The sequence below is a fragment of the Mya arenaria genome, chromosome 1, assembly GCF_026914265.1.
Source record: "Mya arenaria isolate MELC-2E11 chromosome 1, ASM2691426v1".
In the NCBI taxonomy this organism is placed as follows: Eukaryota; Metazoa; Mollusca; class Bivalvia; order Myida; family Myidae; genus Mya; species Mya arenaria.
Genome location: NC_069122.1, coordinates 12,527,282 through 12,552,412, shown reverse-complemented (window position 1 = coordinate 12,552,412; position 25,131 = coordinate 12,527,282). Strand labels below are relative to the sequence as shown.

The 25,131-nt window shown below is 33.9% G+C and overlaps 1 protein-coding gene across 2 annotated transcripts; it reads right to left on the bottom strand.

Annotated features, from left to right (window-relative positions):
- Positions 1 to 7,703: 7,703 nt before the first annotated feature.
- Positions 7,704 to 12,656, bottom strand: LOC128238734 (BTB/POZ domain-containing protein 6-like). 2 transcript variants are annotated; one of them, XM_052954936.1, is made up of 3 exons: positions 12,538 to 12,656; positions 9,600 to 9,874; positions 7,704 to 9,184 (listed from the first exon to the last, which is right to left on the bottom strand). In XM_052954936.1, the coding sequence occupies exons 1-3, from the start codon at positions 12,571 to 12,573 to the stop codon at positions 8,161 to 8,163; spliced, it is 1,335 nt and encodes a 444-aa protein (XP_052810896.1). In that variant the 5' UTR covers positions 12,574 to 12,656; the 3' UTR covers positions 7,704 to 8,160. The 2 variants fall into 2 exon arrangements, with proteins under 2 accessions (XP_052810896.1, XP_052810905.1); XM_052954945.1 differs by having other exon boundaries at positions 9,600 to 9,871; positions 12,538 to 12,643.
- Positions 12,657 to 25,131: the final 12,475 nt, after the last annotated feature.

The window sequence follows — 25,131 nt, the reverse complement described above, 5'->3', positions numbered from 1 at the left end:
TCTGTGTTATCTTTTTGAAATAGCACTTAAAGATGTCCGCAATCAGTTGGGTAATAAAATGATAAGATATGTTCTTAGATTTCATTTATAAAATGATTTTTGGTTTACACAAATTTTCATTTGAAAAAAAATACATATACAAAGTACATGTATACAAGTCATATTCAAGAAAAAATATAACTTATAAAAGCCCTTTTCCTCATATAATAATATATATTTGTCATGAATTCTTAATTTACTTGCAATTTCTGAGGAATAAGATAATCTCAGAGTGATTTATTAAAGAATAAATCACCATTTGAAAAATCTAGATATTTTTTCCTGCGACTTTTGAAATTCTGTAGTCTACTATGTTGAAAAACAAACAAACTGAAATTCAGACTGCTATTCAACTCCTTTAAAAACAAGAAACACTGGTACAGAATTATAAATATTTATATATTTTTATTTTAGAATTATTTATTGATTAAATGACATATAATTTTTCATTGTTATAGATATCACCGTTTCTAAGCTCACCAAGTATACAGCCAAATTTTTTTTTTGTCAAATTTGTTTTTAACATGGTGGTGGAGGGAAATTCTGTAGCTCTAGTAGAATTAGCTTTGATTTTTACATCACTTTTTTATTTTTTTTGCTGAAATATCGTGTTATTATTTTTGCTGTAAGAATATCTATAGCTCTCTAAGATTTGGGTTCTCGTTGTGTAATTTAAGTAACATGGCTTTTACTATGCCAAGTTAGTTTTTCGAATAATGTCTTAGAAATAATATGTCACGTGTGATGTATTTTTGTCTAGCTCACATTATTGACCTTGACCTGATCTCCACAAATTTGTCACGATTGCTGTTTGGTGTATTTGATGCTTGCAGTTTCCAATTTTGGCTTGTTACAGCTGAAACTTGGTCTTGCATGGAGGTATTTTATAATAATTTGGCATGAATGTTCACCATGAGAAACACAATAAGCTTTCTTCTGAGGATTTTCTTGTCAAGTATTGAGAAAATGTTTCATAAGTTTGTTGATTTTTTTATCTTAAAGTCCTGCCCCCAATTTCACAAAAATACTCAAGTAGAATCTCAAACTTAACACAATTTGCCACATACAAGCATAGTATGATTTAAAATATTGCATGTTTTTATACTTTTTAAAAACAAATTTTCTGAAAGAATGTGTTGATATATAAAAAGATTTAGTCAATATTTCAAAGAGAACTAATTCTAGAACAAAAACCATACTTGAGTAATTGTAAGAAAACAATGAATTTTTAATTAATTACATTTTTGACTGTAAAATATTTTTTTCTCTTGGAATCTTGATTAAAGGCCTTAATCAACATATTCTTTGATAGAATAATCATTTAAGGTGTAAAAGCATATATGAATTTTAATAACTTTTGATGCTATGATGTAAAATGATTGGAGTCTGAGATTGAGATTTGACTTAATTGTTCTCGTGATATTGGGGCCTGGTGGCTGTTTGAATAAAGATCTTTGTTGATTTTTGTCATACATTGAAAATATCTTAGTGTCAAAACTGTCATAGTTTTTTTTTATACACATCATTAAAGTAGTAATTAAAGTAGTATCATTGAAGTAAATGATACTTAAGAAGTATTTAAAATGAACACAAAGACAAACACAAAAAATCAATGTATTGTAATTTGTGACGTTTATAAATATTTAAGATTATTGAGGTTACGACTAGAATCCTTGATTGAAACAGGCCATAAGGCGGGTATTAATAAAAAATCTTAAGGTAGTTCCAAACTGAAGTTGATTTCTTGAAATTTACATACCCGGTAGTCAAATAAAAATGAATATTAGAGTTTTGATCAGAGCAATAAAATCACGGAAAATTAAGTATTTCAGAAATTAGTCGCGAGTTATTGTATCATACATACAATGACATATTTCAATTAGAAAAATGACTTCAGTTTGGAAATGACATAAGATACTTTATTAATACTGGACCTTAGCAAACTGGACTTGTTTCTGTAGTTTTTCATATAAAAATTGCATTCACTAGTTAAGTTTCATATTTTTTATGTTATTTGCGAAAGCTATATTTTCTGTTTAGTACAGGTTTTCAATACTTAAAAGTATATAATTTGTTGTTATAGTTATATTTAAACTATGCAAAATTTTAAATATTTACATGTTGTTAGTTTTTTTAATGTATGTAGTTGTTTGTAATATTATATAATATATTATTCATATGATATTGTAAATAACATGTGGAAACCGTTTGCTTTGGGAACATATATAGACCATCCTTAAAATTTGCGTGCTCAACCTACTCGCTTGAATTATTTAAGCCAATTGGATCCCAGAATGATTGTGTTATGCACCAGTCAATTGTAACCACGGCCCCCCACCCCCCAAGGTCCAGGGGTATACCGGGGATAGCCGGGGAAATGGGCCGTGTTTTTACCTTCCCAGTTGCCCCGCAGTGCCGGGTGAATGCGGTGGTTTTGTATTCACGCCAAATATAGCGGGGAATGTGCCTTACCTAGGGTCCCTGGGGTGCGGGGGCATTTGGCGGGGATTTTACCATCAGTTCGTCCCCGCAGGACGGAGGTTTTACCCGGGCTTGGCTGGACCGAAAGTCAAAGTCCCCGCTATTTCCCGGACCTGGAGGGGCCGTGGTTACGATTGACTGGTGCAATATATGCGCAGTGTGTGTATACCACGCGATAAATTGCGTCATAAATGACACGTCGGAAGGAAATATTTTGCTTCCAATGAAGGCTTTAAACAAAGATAACTTTACTATTTCTTCACCATTTAAAATGAAACATAGCACACTCTACGCCGCTTACGGAGCCCTGCCTTCGATCTTTTACCAGAGTTTGATTGAGAGTTCAGTTTCTTAAAACACTTCGAATAACCTTTTCACAAGAAAGGCCGTCTGATGGAGCACTGTCAAAACATTATTTTTGAAACAGGTTTGTCCAAGTGTTTGAAGAAACTAATCACCTTATCAAACATCGATATTAAAACGAATGCTGGGCTCTTTAAGCGGCATAGACTGCCCTTTGTTTTATTTAAAATGGTGTAGTTAAAGAAAATTAACTTTGATTTAAGTCTTCATTTTATGCAAATTGATGCCTTCCGACGTAGCATATATGACGTAAATTACCACGTGGTATACACACTCTGATGCTATACTGCTGTTGTTTAAAATGTAGGAGTCCTCTTCCCTGAGAACAAATTCCCCACCGATTTTTGCAAAGACTCCCTGCTTAATTGAAATTACTATGTGATATACTTGCAGCTTAGTTAAATGTAAAGCATTCTGACATTGTTGACTTTTATATACATCCTAGGCTGTGTTCGATGGAATATGGCAGAGATGCCCCGATTGCATCAAAGAAAAAGGCAACCGGGACGGAGTCCTGTCTCTGTAAATATTAAATACAGGTCTGCCGAAGTCTTGGTTGAACTATTGTATACAATTTTTAAAGATGGTCTAACATATGAAAACATTTTGCATTGGGCACATATTATAGTTTAGATATGTTTTTAATAGGTACATCTAAATGTTGGGATGAATTGGAAATAAAATTGAAAAAAAAAATGTTTTCTGGTTTTAACTTTACTACTTATTACAAGAGAGAAACATTGGATTTTGAATTATGCTGTGCTCATGTCAAAAAAAAACTTTCAATCTCTGCATGAAGCTTGGTCAGGATGTTTGTCCCAGTTATTACTCGGACAAGTTTGAATATGGGTCATCTGGGATGAAAAACTAGGTAATATGACCCCAAAATAGAAAAATCTAGTTAACACTCTAGAGGCTACTTTTTCGGTCCAAATATACTGGAAAATTGTCAGAAAGTTTGTTTCGTTGATTTCTAGCTCAAGTTTGATTATATGTCATCTTGGGTCAAAAACTAGGCCACAGAGCCCACATATGGAAAAAAATTGTTAAGACTCTTGAGATAACATTTTTAGCCAAAATATCCTGGAAATGTGTCAGAAAGGCAGTTTCGATGATTTCTAGCTCAAAATCGAATATGGGTCATCTGGGGTAAAAAACTAGGTCACAGAGCCTAAATATGGAAATACCTAGGTCACAGAGCCCAAATATGGAATACCTTGTTTTCTAAGGTGCAGCAATAACATTTTGACCATGTGTACATTTTTTAAAACAAATAACAATGTTGTGCTTGGATTACCTTTATAGTACCTTTTTGACCTTTCTTATTTTTGAAGCTACAGTTTTGAAATTTTGATCATTTGTACAGCTTTGTAAACAAATATCAAGCTATATTGATTACAAAGGTTAAAGACTTTTACTCAGGTGAGCTATTTAGGGCCATCATGGCCCTCTTGTTTTTAGCTCACCTGAGCACAAAGTGTTCAAAGTGAGCTTTTGTGATCGGTCTATGTCCGGCGTCTGTCGTCCGTCGTAAACAATTGGTTATAATCATCTTCTTCTCATAAACCGCTTGGACAACTTTTATGAAACTTCATAGGAATGATCCTTGGTTAGTGTTGTTTTATATTGTTCAAAGAAATGAATTCCATGCAGAACTCTGGTTGCCATGGCAACCTAAAGGTAAATGTCAACAATTGGTTATAATCATCTTCTCGTCCTAAACCGATTGGACAATTTTGATGAAACTTCATAGGAATGATCCTTGGCTGGTGCTTCTTCAAAATTGTTCAAAGAAATGAATTCCATGCAGAACTCTCGTTGCCATGGCAACCTAAAGGAAAATGTCAACAATTGGTTATAATCATCTTCTACTCCTAAACCGGTTGGACAATTTTGATGAAACTTCATAGGAATGATCCTTGACTGGTGCTTCTTCAAGATTGTTCAAAGAAATTAATTCCGTACGGAACTCTGGTTGCCATGGCAGCCTAAAGGAAAAAATACAAAACTATATATACTACAATACTATTAGGCCTAGTGCTTAAATATTTGGTGTGTAACGTTGTCTATTGGTTATCTACCATGTTTATTCAAAGTATGCCCCTGACCCAGTGGGTTACAAGTTCATTATAAATACATTTTGTTAAAATTTGATAGTTATGTAAAGTTTACCCTTGAAAAAAGGGCAGCAAGTCTTTAAAAAACGGTCTCCCTTTTTGTTGGAGATTCCACTACTTCCTATTTTTAGTAACAAGGGAATAAATTTTAAATTTTATTAAGATTTCAACATAGTCACGTCTAAGGTAATTATTGTTCTTGTTTAAGATCATAGATTAAAATAATTATTATACACTATTCTTTAGAAGAAATTTCATTTTTACTTAATGATAAATTTAATTATCAGACTTTTCCATTGAACTTCATGTTTATAATTGTAAACTTCATGTAGATTATTCTAAGCTACAAATCTTATCTTCTGTGTGGATAGTGAATAGCCTTATACAGAAAAAAAAATCATTAACAATATTTGAAGTATGGTGATGTTGTCCTAGATGGACTAAGCAGAAATAGAATATGATGGTGTACTGTTCTTTGATGGTTAGAGCCTAGGGCAAATTATTGGATGGTGTACTGTTTGTGTGCAAGCAATTTAACATAGTTTTGTCAGTGTGCAGGCAATTGAACGAAGTCCTGTCAATTGTTTGTGTATCTATACTAAAAGTTCTTTCAGTGTGCAAGCAATTTAGCATAGTTTTGTCAGTGTGCAGGCATTTGAACGAGTCCTGTCAGTGTACAGGAAACTGAAAAAAGTCCCGTTAGTGTGCAGTCAATTATCAAGTCCTGTCAGTGTGCATGCAACTGAACAAAGTCCTGTCAGTATGCAGGTATGAGAATCGAATTCTGTCAGTGTGCAGTAAATCTTCAAGTCCTGTCAGTGTGCAGGCAACTGAACAAAATCCTGTCAGTGTGCAGTCAATCGACAAGTCCTGTCAGTATGCAGGAAACTGTGACAAGTCCTGTCAGTGTGCAGGCAACTGTGACAAGTCCTGTCAGTGATTATCCAGGGAACATGTTTGGCCAGTATGTTTTTCAATATTCTATGAGAACAATTTTATCAAACTCTTTTACTCAGGTGGGCGATTTAGGGTTTAGGTCTTGTTTGTCTTGGAACGAGCCATTTATTGTGAAAATCCATGGAAACCAGTTATATAAAACTGCTGATAAAATTAGATCGCAGATTTAAATATTTAATTTTAAAAAGTGATGTTTTATGCATTTTTCTTAAACCATTAGTAACGGGTTAAGACATGAAACATTAATTTTCGAACGGAAATATGAAAATCTGCAATCTGATTTTTGTCAGCAATCTTTTATCATTGGTTTGCAGATATTTGCGTAAACATTTGCTCTTTGCAAGACAAAATACCATGATCATTTTTCACTTCTTCATGTATGTTGCTTGTTAGAACAGTTTTGCATTTCATTTAATACGAAAATTAATCCATTGAGAGAAACATTACGGTAGTTTTATCAATCTTAATAATTGACTAAACTTGTATAAAAGGTTATTTTTAATGGAGAAAGGAAGAAACACAGTCCACTTGATCTTATTCTTGAGGAAATTAACACATGTTTTGTTTCCATAAATTTGAGTTTTACAACAGAGACTGCCTTTCTATTGTAACAAAATTCAGATGTTATTTAGAAATTAATTATTGTAATTTATTTAAAGTTAAGACATTAACTTATATCTACCTGAATCAAACATTGAATTTAATTATCAATAAGAATTAACAAATGAAATGTTATACTTGCTTTTATTGCTATGTTTTACCATTTTCCATGCATTTTTTCATCTGATCGTCAAGTATAAATTCTGAATAATTATCGTCTGCTTCTGTGTTCATGCCGGAGGGCCCTTACTAAGGGGTCTTGTGACACTGTAGGCGTGGCCTTATCGTTATCGGTATGGTGTCAATTGCAGACAAAAATTTTCGTGTTTGTTTTAACCTTTCATGATGACATAGACGTGGCATGTGTGATACTCGTTCCCAGGACTTAATATGTCATGTCCACGTCTTAGTTATATCTTTGTCGTGGCCACGACATAGTCAGTTTAGGAACAAGTAAATAATACAAGTAAAGGCCACAATATAACTAAGACTTCGTAATGAGTTAGTAACTCGTTGCCACGTACACATACTTATATAAGTACTGTTTCACAACCTTTCTTTTGAATGGTTTAGTCCCTCATTAACAGCGCATTTCGAATGTGGGTAGTTAAATCGGGGAAGCATTGGGAGAGAAGAAAGGACTAGGGAACTATTTTATCAAGAATCATATGAGCCATTTGGAGAGATTCTCCACAGATGTACCTTTTCCAAGGCATTGGATCGACCCTAGGATACTAAGTGACCCCCACTCCAATAAAACAACTGAGAAAAGTATCTCTATTTCGAGCTTTTTTTAAGATAAAAGAAATTCCAGCATTTTTTTTAGCCTTGGTGTCGTCGTCGGCCCCGTCGTTGTGCTTAAACGTTGATCGTAACTCTCTCAAGTAACAATACGCCCATGTACAAAAGGGCCAAAAAATCTTGTTTTAATTACTTTTGAGTTATGCCCCTTGTTCTACTGAAAACAAACAAACAAAACCAAATACAAACGAACGTTTGCCTTTGCTCTTCTGCTCTGTTATAGCCGAGGATGGCATCTTCCAAACATAAACTTCCCCACGTTTTCTACTACTCACGTTCCAAGGTATTTCTGACTTACATTGGCTTCTACATGCTAATTATAAAATATGTTAACGCAAATCCTGAAACTGTTTTATTTTTAATTCAATTATGACAGCAAAGATATTGACAAGCCCGATACATTGCATCTATTGGTAAGATAGGTTAATTATACGGCATTTTTGCAGAAAAATCAACGAGATTAATAAACATGCATGATTTCAATTCAAAGAAAGGTTTATAGTATAACAATTTATGCAAGTTGGACGATCAAGAATAGATTATGCACCCTAAAAGAGAGTCAAGATATGAAAATAAACAAAATATCAAAGCGCAAAAGATTATGGTAAAACAAAAACTCGCTTTCTAACATACTATTTATACTGGTTCTAGACGAGACGTGTGTTTATTCCAAACTCTTTTATTACGTTTAATTGTCAACATCGATTATGATTCCACATATCTGGCCTGTATCCACCGATCTTCCGTTTGGAGAACGTAAAACAGCAAGGCATTTATTTCAAACAAAGTATGAATGCTGAGGTTAATTGTCAACATTTAGGTCAAAATCGATAATAAGTCCACATATCTGACCAGAAGAAATTGACGACAACCCAACACCATCTCCAAACTTTATCTCTACATCATTTACGATGTGTGTTGATTGTGGTTCCTTTCCACTGTATGTTCCTTCTCCAGTAAACGTTTGGCAAATGCAATATATTTTCCCTGAATCAAGTTGAACTTCGGGAAACAGCACATTAGACGTTTTCTTTTCTGCTACAAAGTAAACTGATTCTTCCGAGTCTACTTTTAATTTGTTGCCTTCATATACTTCTAGCTTTCCTTTTACCGTACCCTCATGGATGGGACGGTATAGAATTTCTCCAAGCAATCTACACGATTTAGACACTGTAAAACAGATACCATCAATTCGATTATTGTGTAGCCATGGTTCAGCATTGACGGATTTGAATCTTTTCACTCGCAATGGGGGGTGTCGTCTACTTTTCGTTGGATATCCAGACACTGATTCAACAAGAAAGATATCCCGATATATAGCAATTATTTCTGTCTGTGTCAGAATTCCATCTTCAGCAACATATTTGGCAAAATCTTCAACAATCATAGTTGGAAACCGAATTAACCGGAGCAAACCGCCCATCTCTTCACGAATCATGTCTGTGTTTGTATGATCAGTTCCCTTTTGTTTGCAAGCATTAATAGCCCATGCTTTAAGAGCAAAATAGACATCGATTTCGTTACATTTTAAAGACTCTTCCTGAATAATTAATTCAACTGTAGATGGTGGAAGACTCATAAATGAGGCTGACTTTAGTACTTTTGCGGTTTTGTTTGAAATAAATTTCAAACAATCTCTTTGTAGATCATCTTTTTGAAAGTGCAATGCTTGACCAAGAATAGTGCATACATTTTCCACATTGAAACCTTCTTTCAGGAAGTCCCGACAAGCGTTTTGCAATGCCGGCACGTCATATTTCTTTGAAAGGTAAATCAAGTGCATCACCGAATCCGCATTGACGTCACACGATTTGGTGTATAGATACCTACAAAGTTATGAATTACGGTTAGGACAAGCGGAATTGGTAAGAGTGTAAATACATCGGCCATTACTTATAAAATGGATGCATTTTTTTGATCAGTTTTTACATTCAACTTGTGTTCTGAGGACAAAATTACTGGACCCATCCTTAAAAACAGTTTTAAGTGTGAGTTCAGACCAAAACAGCAAGTATATATTTCACTTGTACTTTCCTTCTAGCAGTGCTAAATTGGTAGGGCTTTCTGAATATATTATATTGTAACTTCGAGTTTCAATATCACAAAAATAATGGATTTATAAACGTTTATAAATATATGAATTTTTATCGTTCATAATAGTTGCAGTTTTTGAGTCTTCGTCTAGATGCAGATTTGATATCGATCGTTAACGTGGAATGAGAAAGGAATCGATTCACGTACCTTAGAAACTGTTTGAAAGTGATTGCATCTACATCAGGTATTTCTATTTCCGCAGACGATTCTTGCAATGACCCGCAGAACATCGTATAGAACACCGGACTCCTGCTAGAAAGGATGTTCTTGTGCGCTCTGACAAACTCCTTCCCTCCTTCAAATGAAAATGCGATATCGCTTAGGATTTGTGTTTCAAGTAGTTGCAGGTTAGTTTCAGCAAAGTCGTCCGAGTATTGCCATGGGTCTTCGCTATTGTTGTGCATCGTAACCTCCATCATCTGCTGAAAATAAATATGGTCGATAGAAAAGGGTAAGCAAAGTATACGACTGGGGCATAGTTCAACCAAACCAAAGCTACTAGAATCTTTAAATTTAAGATGAGGCTTATAGAAAAAAATCGGCAGCACATGTATAATCATTGGTACACATTTGTCAAGGAACTGTTTCTATAACATGTTTACGACAATAAACATTTCTGTCTGTCTGTCTGTTAAAAGAATGTATTTATTATTGGATTTCAGGATGCCTGAATACATGGTGGTGCTGTAGATATTATACATTGTTCAAAACTGGACTTAACGCGTATGCATTACAGAGTCTTCAAAGTCAAATAAATGATCGAATCTCCAAAATCGATTTATTACAGGCATTTAAAACTTTGCTAAATTCAGAAAAATGTTTATCTATGGAACTGTCTTATATGTCTGCGAAAACTGTATCAAACATCTGACATTATTTGCATAATTTAGGACTTGAAAAAGACAGTCATCAAAATACAGATACAGAATATTGATTTGACCGTGTATGTTTTAAAGACAATGTTTATACTTTCGAGGACGAATTTCATTTTATGTTGATTTGCCCTTTATGCAACTGACTTAGAAATGGTAGACTTAGGGAAAACCACAGGGGCAGGTTGCGTGGTTTTGACACACCACACCCCCGTCCGTTTTTTTGTTTGTTTTTTTTTTATCAATTTTTTTAATCAAATTTTATTAAGAATATGATGTGGTAACTGTAACTTGTGAAAATTGGCAATTTTTTTTTCAAATTCTTTATTTAATTATATTCGTAAAGGGTGACGACTTGACCCTGAATTTCCACGTATTTGCCGACATGACCCTGTTTAAGAGGCCATAACTTTATCAAATCTTAACCAAACTCTACATTTGTGGACTTTCCTTGTAGAGTAAGTGTCAATCTTTAAAAAAATGTACAGTTTTAACGAAAACAAATGCAATTTCAAACCCGAATTTCCTAAAACATGTTACTCGACGAACCAACTACCCGCAAATTTCACCGAAATTTTCCAGACTAAAATGCATTATCCCGGTATTGCATCATAAATTCAACACGTGTGCTTAAGAGAAACAATTTATCTATCACGATACAGGTGAAATGGAAGTCAAATATCGTCCAACAGAGCCGTGCACACGATTTACAATCTTTGTTTATTTCTTTACGCATATGCCGACATGGACATTGCGCAACCGGAAATTATTCACGGCGCATGCGTTGGTGCCCTGCTTGCATCTACGATATAGTTGCGGTGCGTGGGTACATTCGTTCGTGTATACACATACTAGCTGGCATGTATAATTATTTTAAACAAAGTATGAACATTGTTTTTTAGCATGCACGGCTCTATGGGACGTGTTTAATATATATATATATTATTGTATGGTGATATTGTTTTGTAGCCAGGATCAGAAGCTGGTTTACAAGAAGGTGGTATGCTATTACTACAGAAACATTGTGAGTTAAGGTATAACGGTCAGGATATGATTCCCGTCTTAATTTACAGCCCTGAAGTATGTGGTCTTTTGAAAAGAAAGCAAATAATCAAAATCCATTTAAATTTTCATTTAGAAGGATTAGAGATAAGTACATAAAAAAATGCCTATTGTTTTCTGAAATTAAGCTAAAACTCTATATAAACTAGATACGATTCGTTTTACCAGTTATCTATAAATATATTTTTACAACTGATTATCTACTGATAATTTGTGAGTTTTACTTAGTTAGTTGTAACACGAACCTTCTCTAGTTAACCAGTTAGTATGTAACCTACTAAGTGGAATTCGCAAACCATAACTAGTTAACTAGTTAGCGCCTGAATCAGGATTGCATTTATAGAAAACTGGTAACACGTATCATATCTAGTTAACCAGTTAGTAAGTTACTTACTAACTGGAATTCGCAAATCATGACTAGATAACCAGTTACTGCTAGAAGCCAAAATCATCTTTATAGATAAGTAATAACACGAATTTTATCTAGTTAACCAGTTATTATGTTACTTATTTTAGTGGAATTCGCAAATCATGACTAGATAACCAGTTACTGCTGGAAGCCAAAATCATCTTTATAGATAAGTGGTAACACGAATTTTATCTAGTTAACCAGTTATTATGTTACTTATTGAGTGGAATTCGCAGACCATTACTAGTTAACCTGTTAATGATGTACAGCTAAATAGGAAACCGGTGGCAGTTTTGGGCACTTTAAAGCCAGTTTTTAGGCTTATGCTATTTATCTGACCGAAAGAGTTTCGCAAATATTATCTAGATAGCTAGATCATTATCGCGATAATTAAATTGTTAACACGAAAAAATGCCCGAACGTTAACAGGTTATCTTACGGCATTTATATGCCACTATACATTTGTTATGCATTATAATGTTGAATACATTTAACATTGATGATAAAATCCAAACATACGATATGTCTACAGATATCCACGTATCTTTTAATAAAAAACCCATATATAATTATAAATGCTTATATTTCATCACACAAATAATTCGGTTTGATCATTAACGGTTATCAACCAACTTGTATCTCACTTATATTTCGAATAACAAAATAAAAACATAATATATTTAAAGTGCTATGGTGGTGAACAGTCCATCTATTGTAAACAAAATATATACGACATTATTACCTTATTTTCCTTCCTCTCTTCTTCACAAACCTCCATGATGAAAATGATTTTCACAAGTTATTATGTTGGTTAAAACTCGAGGTCGTTTTTTGAAAAGATAAATCACGCATATTCAGAAAATGATAAAGTGCTGGTTTATCTATAAACACTTGTAAATGGGAACTCACTACATGGCTCAAGCTGCTGGTTTATCTACAAATCTTATCCAACAACTGATATAAAGATGGGAACCCACATCATGACTATTTAAAGCTGCTGGTTTATCTACAAATCTTATTCAACAACTGACATAAAGATGGGAACCCAATACATGGCTAAAGAGAGCGAGTCATACTGAGATCCCACACAAAAAAGAAATCACACATACACAACAACAACGTAAATGATAGCAGAAGGTTCGTCTAAACTTCTTGGCGTTTCTCATCACCGCGATAAAAAAAGTGGTTCAAAGAGACATTAATGAAGCCAACGTTATGTATCTGAAAGGTTTGAAATTTAGCATGTGACCTTGCATTCATGTATAGGTGTTTTAAATATTATAAAATGTAACCGACCGACGTTGTCGCTTTAAGAAAGGTTATAGTCGACCTGTAGTGGTAGGTTGGGGTACATTTCCACACTGTGGTATATCTACGTCAACACTACAATCACGGGCAATCAAATCATTTTCAAAACTGGCATTCAAAATTCTATTAGAACTGCGGTAGGGTAATATGCTTTAGGTTAAGAACATATTTTAGCCAGTCTTTTGTGCGTAGTGTTAAACCTTCGACATACGAAGTTTGAGGGGGTATTTTGAAGTCACCCTGTGGTATGTCGGTCAGTCGGTCGGTCGGTCGGTCAGTCGGTCAGTCGGTCTGTTGCAATATGCCTTGCCCGAGCATAACTTGCAAAACAATGGATGGTATATAATTCAACGTCATACAGTTCACTGTAAAGCACACTGAATGAAAGTGCAGTGTACAAAATTCATAACTCTATTCAGCTAATTACAGAGGTTTTGCCGTTCGCTGTTTTCCCATTCGGAACTCCTCGGCCATTTTTATCGAAAACAACCTCACAAGTGTTTGGACGGTTTACATAATAGTTACGCTTGGATTAAATTTGATTGAACTTAATATAATCGTTAAGCACAATGAGAGGATGTGCTGTGTATAAGAACCATAATTCTACTTTACCTCATTACAGAGTAACTGCCATTTGTGTTACTTTTTCTTGTCGGAAGAATAACTTAAAAACCGCTGGATGGAAATTGATAAAATTTCATACAATTGTTAAAGTAAAATAAGAGGGAGTGCATTGTACAAGAACCATAACTCAATTAAAGCTATTTTTAGAGTTATTTCCCTTTGTTACTTTTCCTTGTCCGGAACGTAACTTGAAAACCACTGTATGGAATTTGATTAAACTTTTACAATAGTTAAGCCCAATGAGAGGAAGTGTAGAGTACGAGAACTACAACTCTATTTCAGCTAGTTTAAAAGTAATTGTTTGTTACTTTTCCTTGATAGCAGTGTTACTTAAGTTTTTCAATTTAATAACATACAATTGTTAAATATGATAAATGGAAATGCAGTGTACAATAACCTTGACAATATCTGGACTGGTAAAGAGTTATTTCTCTCTATTACTTTTTCTGGTCAGCAATACACGTTAAAAACCAACTTCATAGGATATGTAAAATTGCTCTAGCTGCTTCTAAAGATAGCTTCATCACATTACCAATAGAGCATTAGCTCTCATGAGCCTCTTGTATTACGAAATATAGCCCCTTTTCAACTTCGACTTTGCCCAAACATGGTGTCGGGAATTTATGACAGGTAACTATGGTTTTAAAGAATGACATTGACACATATTTAACACTATACAATACATGTCAAGTTCTACTTTGGTTACACTCCTGCAATGATTGACCGAGTTTTGGTCTCTTTTCCATAAAATAAAATAGTTTGCCATTCCTGTGGCGACATTCGAGGGTATTCCTGTGAAAACTATAGTTCGATCGTTTTGATTCGATGCCAGTATAGTTGAAAACGAGCCAAGGCGCATCCTGCATTTTTTCGACGGGGCGCATGCCCCGAACACCGTTAGCAAAGCGGGCATGCACATAAATAAACATACTGAAAAATAATTGAATAACAATAACAATACATACATGTATATAAGTAGTTAATATTACACATCTTATATCTATATGTTTACTACTAAATATGGAAATGAAATAAAAGCAAATGCTCATTCTTTCTAATTTTACTACTTATTTCAAAAGTGCCACCTTTTTATTTTTATAGAATAAAGTTAACTTGTCGTTTAAAAGAGTTTGTTAGTCGTGGCCAAGAGATAACACGCACACACACACGCACGCACGCACGCACACACGCACGCACACACACACACCTGCCATTTTTATGCCACCGTATAAATGTCTGTTACGTGTTTTGAAGTTAGACATATAATGATTATTATGAATTCGAGAAAAACATCGATTTATTTATTTGCGCTCGTTATCATCATGGTTTAAGCAAGTCATTATGCAATAAAATGAACAGATTGGCGATTTATACCAGCCGTGTTTTAAACGTTGCTTGATCAACTGTGTAACTAGAGCTATCATATTATTATAACGATCAGGCCATAATTGTTTAATTAATCATTCTCTCACAAATGAATATCGTTGTCAACATACGGTGGTCGATAAATGAAAAGCAGGATAAATCCGCCAATACGGTGGGAGATCCGTAGTCCATTGAAAGTCAATAGATCTGCAATATTGTTGTAGATGTTTGTGAATAATAAACTGTCAACTGCAGCAAAATTGCTTGTTATTTAAAACGGTTTGAAAGACTTCAAATTTGCATTAACATATATGACAAACGTTTTCCTTTCACCCATAGTCATTTAGTGAACTTAAACTGTAATTTGTCTGGCACTTCAAGCCCGTTGAGGAAGCGCCTTAGTTCATAATAGGTGGGTGGATCAAGGTTATGACACTTCAGTATGAATGTTGCATCTAAACGAAACAGAAAAAAAAATTCTTAAGCAATTTCACTTAAATTCCTTTTTCTTATAAGTAAAAAGAAAAGCTGCTGCTTTTTAGCGAAAATTCATAAAATATACGGGTTATAAAATGGCGAAATCGGGGCGGGCGAGCGCTATTAATTCTGTGTTTTTATTCCATTTCATAAAGTCAATAGTTTTTTATCCCAATTCACGAAACTTTGTCAGAATAGTTGTCTATATGTTGATTTGAACATTTGTGAACATTTGTGAACATTTGTGAAAATTGGTCACCTCAGGTCAATATTACCTTCTCCATGTCATTTTATGATACTTTATAGTTGTTGTATTTTCTGCTGAATATCTTAATCATATTGAATTTTAATATAATTTTCAAAAAATGGGTAAGTAGATCAAATCATAGTAAATTATTTCCCCCTGTCAAAAATCAAATGTTTAATAAAATCTTCATAAAATTTGTAAGAATTTTTTTTCTGCAATGTATCTTAGGCTATTGTGAATATGAGTCATCTTGGGTAAAACAACTAACTGATTTGATTTTAATGATGATGGCCAAACATTCCCAGTTGAAAAAGCGCAAAATTATCGCTTACATGTTTTAAACATGGGCAGTCGGAAAATACAAGCTTCACGAATGATCTTGAAGCAAAACATAATTGAGATCATTCGTACTTGAGATATTTCGAATTGCTTAACCGTTTTGTTATAAAGGGATGTTTTAAACAAGTTATGCCATCATGCTTGTGTTGTAAAACGTGTTACATATTATCAAATGACAAAAATCGAAGAATGAGCCATCACAGTCGGGGAGGCACATATTATATGGGGGAGTTGAACCAGGGTCGAGATTTAGCCTGCTACCAATAATTAATCACTGCCCCCTAATCCCCCTGCCACTTCTTAAGTCATATACCTAAGGGTGTGCTTATCTAGAAGCATGACTTGCATATACTCATTTGACAATCCTACCTTACAAATTATACGAATTTATATATGTGTAAGAGTTTATTAAGTTTGATTTTAAACTTGTAGTATTTTTTTCTTTATCAGACTATGCATCGCAGATCAGCAATGAGGATTGAATCGCAAACAAGTGGATACAGAGACTTCTATTCCGTCATGCCGTCCTCTGCGAACGTTTTGCGAAAAATACTCCGTATGGATAGCGATGCCAACTCAAAAAGTAATAGACCAGTTTAAAGAGAGTTAATCTCGAGAATTCTGTTTGAGAATGGACAAATTAGACAGGGTATTAAGCTGCCACTTATAAAAAGTGTGATGTTCATCTTAGCTCAATTATATGATAATTCTGATTAGTAATTTTGTATCATTTGAAAGGGTTGTATATGCGGAAAAAGAATATGTTAACCATATACAAGAACTAATATTGCAAACATGGTATGTCGGAATGTACGTAACGTGGGCAGAGTAGGACATTACCCGTCAGATTTCATTTGGATAAAGAAAAGCAAACACTACCTAGCAGCAACATTGTTTGTGTATTTCATGTAATTCTTCTATGGTTTTGATTTTATTAAAATCATTTGATCATAAGCCCGATTCATAACATCGTTTTAGCTTCGCCCCATCTCCAATTGTAAAATGTAAGTTGTGAAGAAAGAGATAATTACGTTTATATTTTTCGTACATATATATATATATATATATATATATATATATATATATATATATATAATTTTATATTTTCTTTATTGTTTTTTTCAATCATTGAAGACTTATTCACAGAAACAGCGTGCTATTTTGTGACAAGATATACAACTCCACTTTAAATATAGTACGAGTTATGGCCGTTTGTACCAAATTTCTTTTACCATTATTACAATCTGACAAAGCTTGCTCATATACAGTTTTTAAAATAATATTATCAGTTTTAACTACTTTAAACCAATAGTTAATTATTTTCATATATGTATGTATATAAAGCGGATATCTTCCTAGTTCACCATCTATACAGGCATAACATGTATTTGGCCAAACCTTCAGTAGTCTTTTGCAAAATTTTAAGTGTATTCTCTCTATTTCTTTTGATTTAGAATTTCCCCAAATTTCCCAAGCATAATTCAAAACAGACAAAACAAAAGCGTCAAACAATTGGCAAAACATTTTTGGACTAATGTCATAATCATTACATTTGCATAATAGAACATTCATAGCCTTAAGGGCTTTGCCAATTAAATGTTCTTGATTAAGTGCAAAATTACCCGTGTAGTTGAAAAACAGTTCCAAGATAGTTAAAATCATTTACTACATCAATAACGTTTCCATTATAGGTCCAACGCTCAGTGTCTAATAATCCACCACGTTTACGAAAAACCATAATTTTAGTTTTAGTGGTATTCACTTTAGTAGTCCCCATGTATTACAATATTCGAATAATGTGTCTTAATGATCTTACAATTCTTTAGGTGTTTTACCTACAATGGCCATATCATCTGCGAATAACAGTAACATCAATACTATATCATCAAATTGTAAACCGGATTCAACATTGTTTTGTGACAAGATATACAACTCCACTTCAAATATTGTACGAATTATGACCGCTTGTAACAAATATATATGTTTATCTTGTGGCCCCGACTTACTGACTCGTTCTCAAGGTGGCGGAGCAGTGGTCTTGTGGGAACACGCTTGACTGTCAATCCAGGGGTACCAAACACAAACAAAAATAACCATCTTTCAGGAGGCAGGTTTAACGGGGGTCCCATGTGACAGTGCTGCCCGTTAAAGAACCAGAGGTCAGCCTAACATGATTAATACTCATACTGGGTCCAATGCCGATGAATAAATTTCTCGAATAAGGGCGGTGTTCAAATTTCACAAGCGCGTGTTGGGGTAGTGGTAAGTGGTAAGGTTTAATTAGTGCTTATATCTTTAAGATATAGGTTTGAATCCAATTGGTTTGTTTCTTGTTTTTAAACCGACAAATGATATGACATGTTCGTAAATTAGTGTTTGTATAGAGTTTTAGAATGGAATAATTTGAGTTCAGATCCTTTTTAAATATGTCAAACACACGTATAAAGAAGTTACAAATTTAATTAATTTTCATATTAAAAGCAATTAAAAAAGTTTCCATCACGGGGTTAAAAAAAGGAAAATTCTCATACTCGGAATGGCAATATATTTTTTATCGCAGACATGACTATTACACCAAGCTCGTTTAGTCAATTTTCTGCGCAATATAAGTATGTTTGTTTCTATCTATAGAATACACGTGATAACCTCATCGACAATGCATAGGTCGAGAAACACAACGAATACGTGTACTTGTATAATAGCTATACGTACATGTAAAAGTTTCAGTTCCGAGAGGTTTCTATAGACTTGAACAAGTAAGCACGCCGATACTCGCGTATATCAATTTCACCGTTTTATCGTAATTGCCGTTTTAAATTGTAGAATAAACGCATACCCCTGGACGCAGTGCACAAAAAAAGTCCACACGTACTCGTTTCCATAAGAGTAGTGATTCGCAACCTCTCTTTCGAATGGATTAGTCCATTATTAACAACATCTTTTAAATGTGCTGTATGTATAAGACATATAGTGGATGGTAAAATAAAGATAGTATTGATAGAAAAGAAGGAGACTGGGACATATTTTACCAATAGGCATATAAGCCATTTTTTATATAGGATATACTATGCAAAAAAGTAGTGTTTCCAAGGCATGATATCGATACCATAATATTTGTTTAAACGGCTCCCATTTACTCGTCAAGATCAGGTAGCTGAAAATTGTTTATTTTTCATTTAAGCTTGTCATTTTTAAGAAGACTATTAATCGAGGTTTAGTTGTATCCTTGATTTCGTCGTCGGAGTCGTCGTAATGCAAATTCTTTGAATTGGCCGTTATTCAAAACAGTTCAAGATATTCAAATAAGACATAATGCACATGCATGTTGTCAGACACCATACGCACCTGAAGAACAAAGAGTTATGCCTCTTGTTATCTAACAGCGAATCATAAAGTCTTCCAAATATAACCTTAGTTTAAACATATTTATTGAGGAAAATAACACAAGACAACATATATACATCAATGAAAAACAAAGAATTTGATCGAAAGCATAGCTTATATAGATCATTTTCGTATGCATGTATACTTTACGAATCAGAAAAAGGTTGTCGCACAAAATAGCATTTATTATATTTACCAAGAAGATGAATATGTCTTAAATAAAAGTAGAAGAATAATGCTATTATGAAATTTAAAGAAATATAACCTTGACCTCGGATTTAAACAACCAGATCCCAAGTTATTGTTTTACCTTGATCACTACCAACGAAGCCCTTTCAAAAAGTACGAAGACTTTCTTCGTAAAATATTAAGTTTCTGACGTTTTATCATACTATTTGGTGATTTGTTTTTGATGGTACTGTTTTAGAACTTTTCTAGAAAGTTCGACGATAAGCATTAGCCTTTTGGTACTTCAATGTATGTTTTTGGATAGCGCACTCGGCTATAAAGGGATTGCATGTATAAATTAAATTAAACATGTACAAAAAGTAAACAAATCTGAACCAAAAATTACAACAGTCAAGCTTTTATTTACGAAGTGAAATGGATAACTAAAAATGAGGACGGAACAACGTTCGGCCCCTCCCCCCCACCCCGACCCCTCGGCATACAAATCACATCTCTGAAAAGGTTTACAGCATATAAATCACAAACAGGTATATCAATTCCACTCAATTATTCGTTGATTCGTTCAATGTTAAACCTTTAAAAACATGCCTTTTTATAACAGCAAAACGAGATCTGCAAAATTGAAAAAAAAAACATGAAATAATGACGTTGCAAACACTTCACGTGCTTAGTATCCAAATAGGACTTTGCAGCGAATATGTCGTGAATACACCTATTCATCAGTTTTCAAAATCTCATTTAAAAATAAAGAAAATATAAATTTCAAATATAAATAATGGTAATATGTTCACCAAAAGAAATAATGTCATTCAACGTCATTGGATTGGGCCGTCTTACTCTACCTAAGAGGTAAAGTATCAATCCAATCAATCTACACGGCCCTGATACTGTAAAACTGATACCATCTGTTTGGTTCCTAATCGACCATGGTTTGTCATTGGCAGATTTGAATCTTTCCACTCGTGATGAAGTATTATGAGGTAGTCTAAGCTTCGTTGGAAATCCAGACATTGATTCACCAAGAATGATATCCTGATAGAGAGTAAGCTTTTCTTCTTGTGTAAGAACCACATCATTAGCAACGTGTGTAGCAGAATCTTCAGCACGCAAGCTTGGAAATCGAATTAACCGGAGCAAACCGCCCATCTCATCACGAATTATTTCTGTGTTTGTGTGATCAGTTCCCCTATGTTTGCAAGCATTAATAGCCCATACTTTCAATGCAAAGTAAAGTTCGCTGCAATTTAAATAATCTTCATTGAGAACACATTCAACTGTAGATGGTGGAAGACTCAGAAAGGAGGCTGACTTTAACACTTTCGTGGTTTTCCTAGAAATAAAATTCAAACATTCCTTTTGTAGATCAATATCCTGAAATAGCAACGACTGGTCCAGAATAGTGCATACATTTTCTACATTTATAGCTTTCTTCAAGAAGACTCTACACATGTTGTGTAATGACGGCACGTCATATTTCTTTGACAGGTAAAGCAAGTACGTCGCCGAATCCGCATTAACGTCGCACGATTTTGTGAACAGATACCTTAAAATAATTGCAAAATGATTAGAACAAGCGGAATCAATATACCAAAATCTTTAGCCTCTTTAGTATATGTTTCTTCGCACAAAACTGAAATTAGATTTTAAATTTAATGTCAAATAGTTATCCGAGCTCAAGTACTGGAATAAGACAGCAAGAGCTGTCGTAGGACAGCGAGCTCGAATTTAAATCGCTTTGTCTTAGGAATGTTTACAAAAAAGATGTTATAAATGCAATTCAAAACTAAACAATAAACGACGAAGTGCGATGAAACCAGGTTTTCAATGATGACAAAATGACATTAGCCTTACTTTGGAGATTCAGTTACGAATTTCTATTTTTAATAACAGTGCCCTTGAGCTTGACCATTAAGGGCCCTTACACAAAACAATGAAAGGTCTCTATAAAGTATTATTATCAAAGTTTGGTCACAATATGTCAACCCTAACTTAAGTTATTCAGTAACAACCATGTTTCTACTTTTAGTAGGAATGACCTTGTCCTTGACCCTAGGGGCCCCTTAGTGCAATTCCACGAAAGGTCTCCATAGACATAAACTATTACCATATACTGATTTTGGTCACAAAATATACAACCTAACTAAAAATGGTCCATACCATAGGTGAGTTTGACTCCGCCCACCCGCCGTCCCGCCCGAAAAAAAACTCGTCATTTTAATTTAAAAATTTTGGAAAACATATATAAAAATGTCCCTGTCAAAAGCAATAAAAAAGTTTTATAAAGTCCATAAACTATTGTCCCTGTAAAAAGCAATAAAAGGTCAATAAATGACTCTAATTGTATTAAGGACAAATATGGAGTTATGTAGCCTTATTAGTGCGGTTGTAATTGTGTAAAATATGAAGGCCATTGAATGAACAGTGTTTAAGACCTAAGTTGGCCAAAACTTAAACAAAACTTTTTAAGACGATCAAGTGCCATAAATACTTGTAAGGATTATACAAGAGTAATGTAAACTAAAAGTGTGATTGCCGTTAACAACTTTGTGAAGTATAAAGTCAATCGAATGAAGGGTATAAAAGAAAAAAAAATAGTGAAAATCCCAACTTGCTCTAAAATTTAAACCAGACACAATGTGTTATAAAACTTTAACCTAAGTTCCTAAGTCAATCAGGAGCCATGATTTGTATACAGGATGCAGTGGTGTTGTGTTACCATGTTGTAAGATGGTCGTTAATAATTGTATAAAATATTAAAATATTAAGTCAACTAAATCAGAATGAAAGGTATAAAACTTATTTGTCAATTTTTTAACTTTCACTGAACCATACACCTGACACAATGTGCCCTTAAACTTAAACCGAAGTTTCTAAGTCAATAAGGGGTCATAATTTGTATTTAGTATAGTATGGAGGTATGTAACCTCATTGTGTGATGCTCCTGAACGTCTGGATTTGAGTTTCAAGTAAAAATACCAACTTGCCCTTAAACTTAAACCGAACGCCGAAGCCAACACAGACGCCGGCGCTGGGGTGATAGGTAAAGCCTGTTTATTCTTCGAAAAAAACGAGGTAAAAGGTATTCCCGAATCTTAAGAACTAAATAAAAGTGCTTGTCTACATTCATACGTTATACCATTTGTAAAAGAGGAGACGTGGAGTGAAGTAGGAAAAGATCCATGTACCTTAAAAACTCTTTGAAAATGCTTGCATCGACGTCAGAAATATCTACTTCTTCAGACGATTGTGGCAAAGACCCACAGAACATTGTATAGAAGACCGGGCTCCTGCTAGCAAGGATGTTCTTATGGGCTCTGACCTTCTTATCTTCTCCAAATGCAAATGTTAAATCGCAGAGGATTTAGTTTTCAAGAAGGTGCAGATTGGTTCGCGCAAAGCCGTCCGAGTACTGCCACGGTTTTCCGGTATCGTCTTTCATTGCTATCTCAAATATACCCTGCAAATAAATATTGTTTAGAGAAAAAAAGAAAGAAATAGAAATAAGGTAAGTGTTAATGTTGTTTTGTATTGTATGTCAAACGTTTTGTTTTCTTTTGAGGCATTTTGTTTTTTTAAACGTTATTTACGTTTAACCAACTAATTAACATATGCATCGGTCTCGAATTCCCGATTTTTTTTTGTAGTATGGCCTTTATTTGGATAAATGATAGTTTGTTAGAAGACTTAACAAAACCATTAAAAATACGACTCAAGAAATACGAATTATAAAAATACATTTTAATTTTGTTCTATATTTAATCCGTAATGTGTAATAATCGACCTTGTGTCTGTACTCTGAAATAGTATACCATGTAGGTTTTACTTCATTTTCAACAATTCAATTTCTGTTTTAATTTCTTAGATGGAGTAGGGCAAAGCACGTTTCTAACCTCTGTATTTATGCTATTGATTATTTAAGATACACTCTTATTTCCAAGTAAAATGTACAAAAATTAAAACATTTTTTTTATTTTACCGAAAAGGATGAAAACATTGGTTCTTATGAAGGATATCGTGTTTAATTTGAAAAAAAAAACATGCAGAGAACACGGTATTTCTAGTAAGTCACCTCTGCGTTCTTCGACGATGAATCGAAACATGACAACCTTACTCTAAATCACGTTGTTTAAGGGTGTCACTCGACACGCATGTTCTCCATTTACCTTAATTAACTGCCTAAAATGGCCGTCGATGTTTTATTTTTCTTCGCCTAAATTGATGTCATCCAAAAGTAGCCGCAGCACACGCTTATATGCAAATGATTTACTCTAAATAACTTTTACCTGAAACACGAAAAGGACGTGAATCGGCGAAAGTGCTACTCCCATTTTCAATTTGTATGCAGTTTTCAAATGTTTTAAAGCAGACGGAATGATGAGTGAAGTTAAGTCATTTTCACTTATAAGTGCCATCCAGCATACCAATCCTCGGCATCCGAAATAACACCAACAATTGCATCTGGCGAACTTAAATTTACACAGTAGAGATGATAAAAATCACGAAATTATGTCGATTGATAGGGGACTTTCACAGTGCAAATCATTCAGGAACTCAAACAAAAAATGTTTAAAAATGGCTTTATTTAGTTGTATGCTCAATATTAAGAAAACACAGCACATACATATACATTTTAACACGTGTAACTATAATAAGCAGTAAACAATTCTAAGAAAAATATTTTATCAAAAAGCATTTGAATGTATCTGGAAATTTGTTGATACTAAACTAATAAAAACCTTTATCAAAATAGTCAGTCCTACCCTATCAAAAATGAAGTAAGGCTTTGTTGTGATTGCAGCTATAAATAAAAATATATTTGCATTTTTTGTAACAAGGAAATGGATTGATTCTAATATTTTTCATTATTTTATAAATTATCTTTATTATTTTAAAATATATCATAATGAACCCACAAGACATCGTTGATTAGGTAGTCTGGAACATTTTGAATCATAAACATAATATTGTCAACAGATTTTTCCGAAAAAATAAAAATGGTTTTTGATCGAAAATGACATTAATCTTCCTTTCGTAAAAGTGGGTCAAATCGTTATTACCACAAACATGTCGTAACAGATGTACATTTCACGTTTTACTCCTTTTACCTTCCCCACCCACTTTTAAACTGTAGAAGGGCCTAAACCCTGGTCAAAAATTATTCTTAGAGCAGATATAGAAAGTTTACTTCAGTAAGTCAATACTGGTGAAACAAGTTGTGACAAAAAAAAGTCATTATAATTTTCAAGTTAACATGTATGATGTTGATCTTGGATATCGGTCAAGGCTAAATGCAAGAGCTTACTGTACTACATGCTTTTGATATATTGTTAAACGAATATTATTTACTCTGTGTTCATAGATATCGTTAGCCTATAACTTGCCAGACGATTGTAAACAATGTAC

Excerpts from the sequence above, each read along its gene's own strand:
- LOC128238734 (XM_052954936.1), bottom strand. The coding sequence starts at position 12,573 with ATGGAGGTTTGTGAAGAAGAGAGGAAGGAAAATAAG. Across the intron at positions 9,875-12,537 it reads AAGAGAGGAAGGAAAATAAG|CAGATGATGGAGGTTACGAT; the intron begins GTAATAATGTCG and ends ATTTATTTTCAG. Across the intron at positions 9,185-9,599 it reads ACTTTCAAACAGTTTCTAAG|GTATCTATACACCAAATCGT; the intron begins GTACGTGAATCG and ends ATAACTTTGTAG.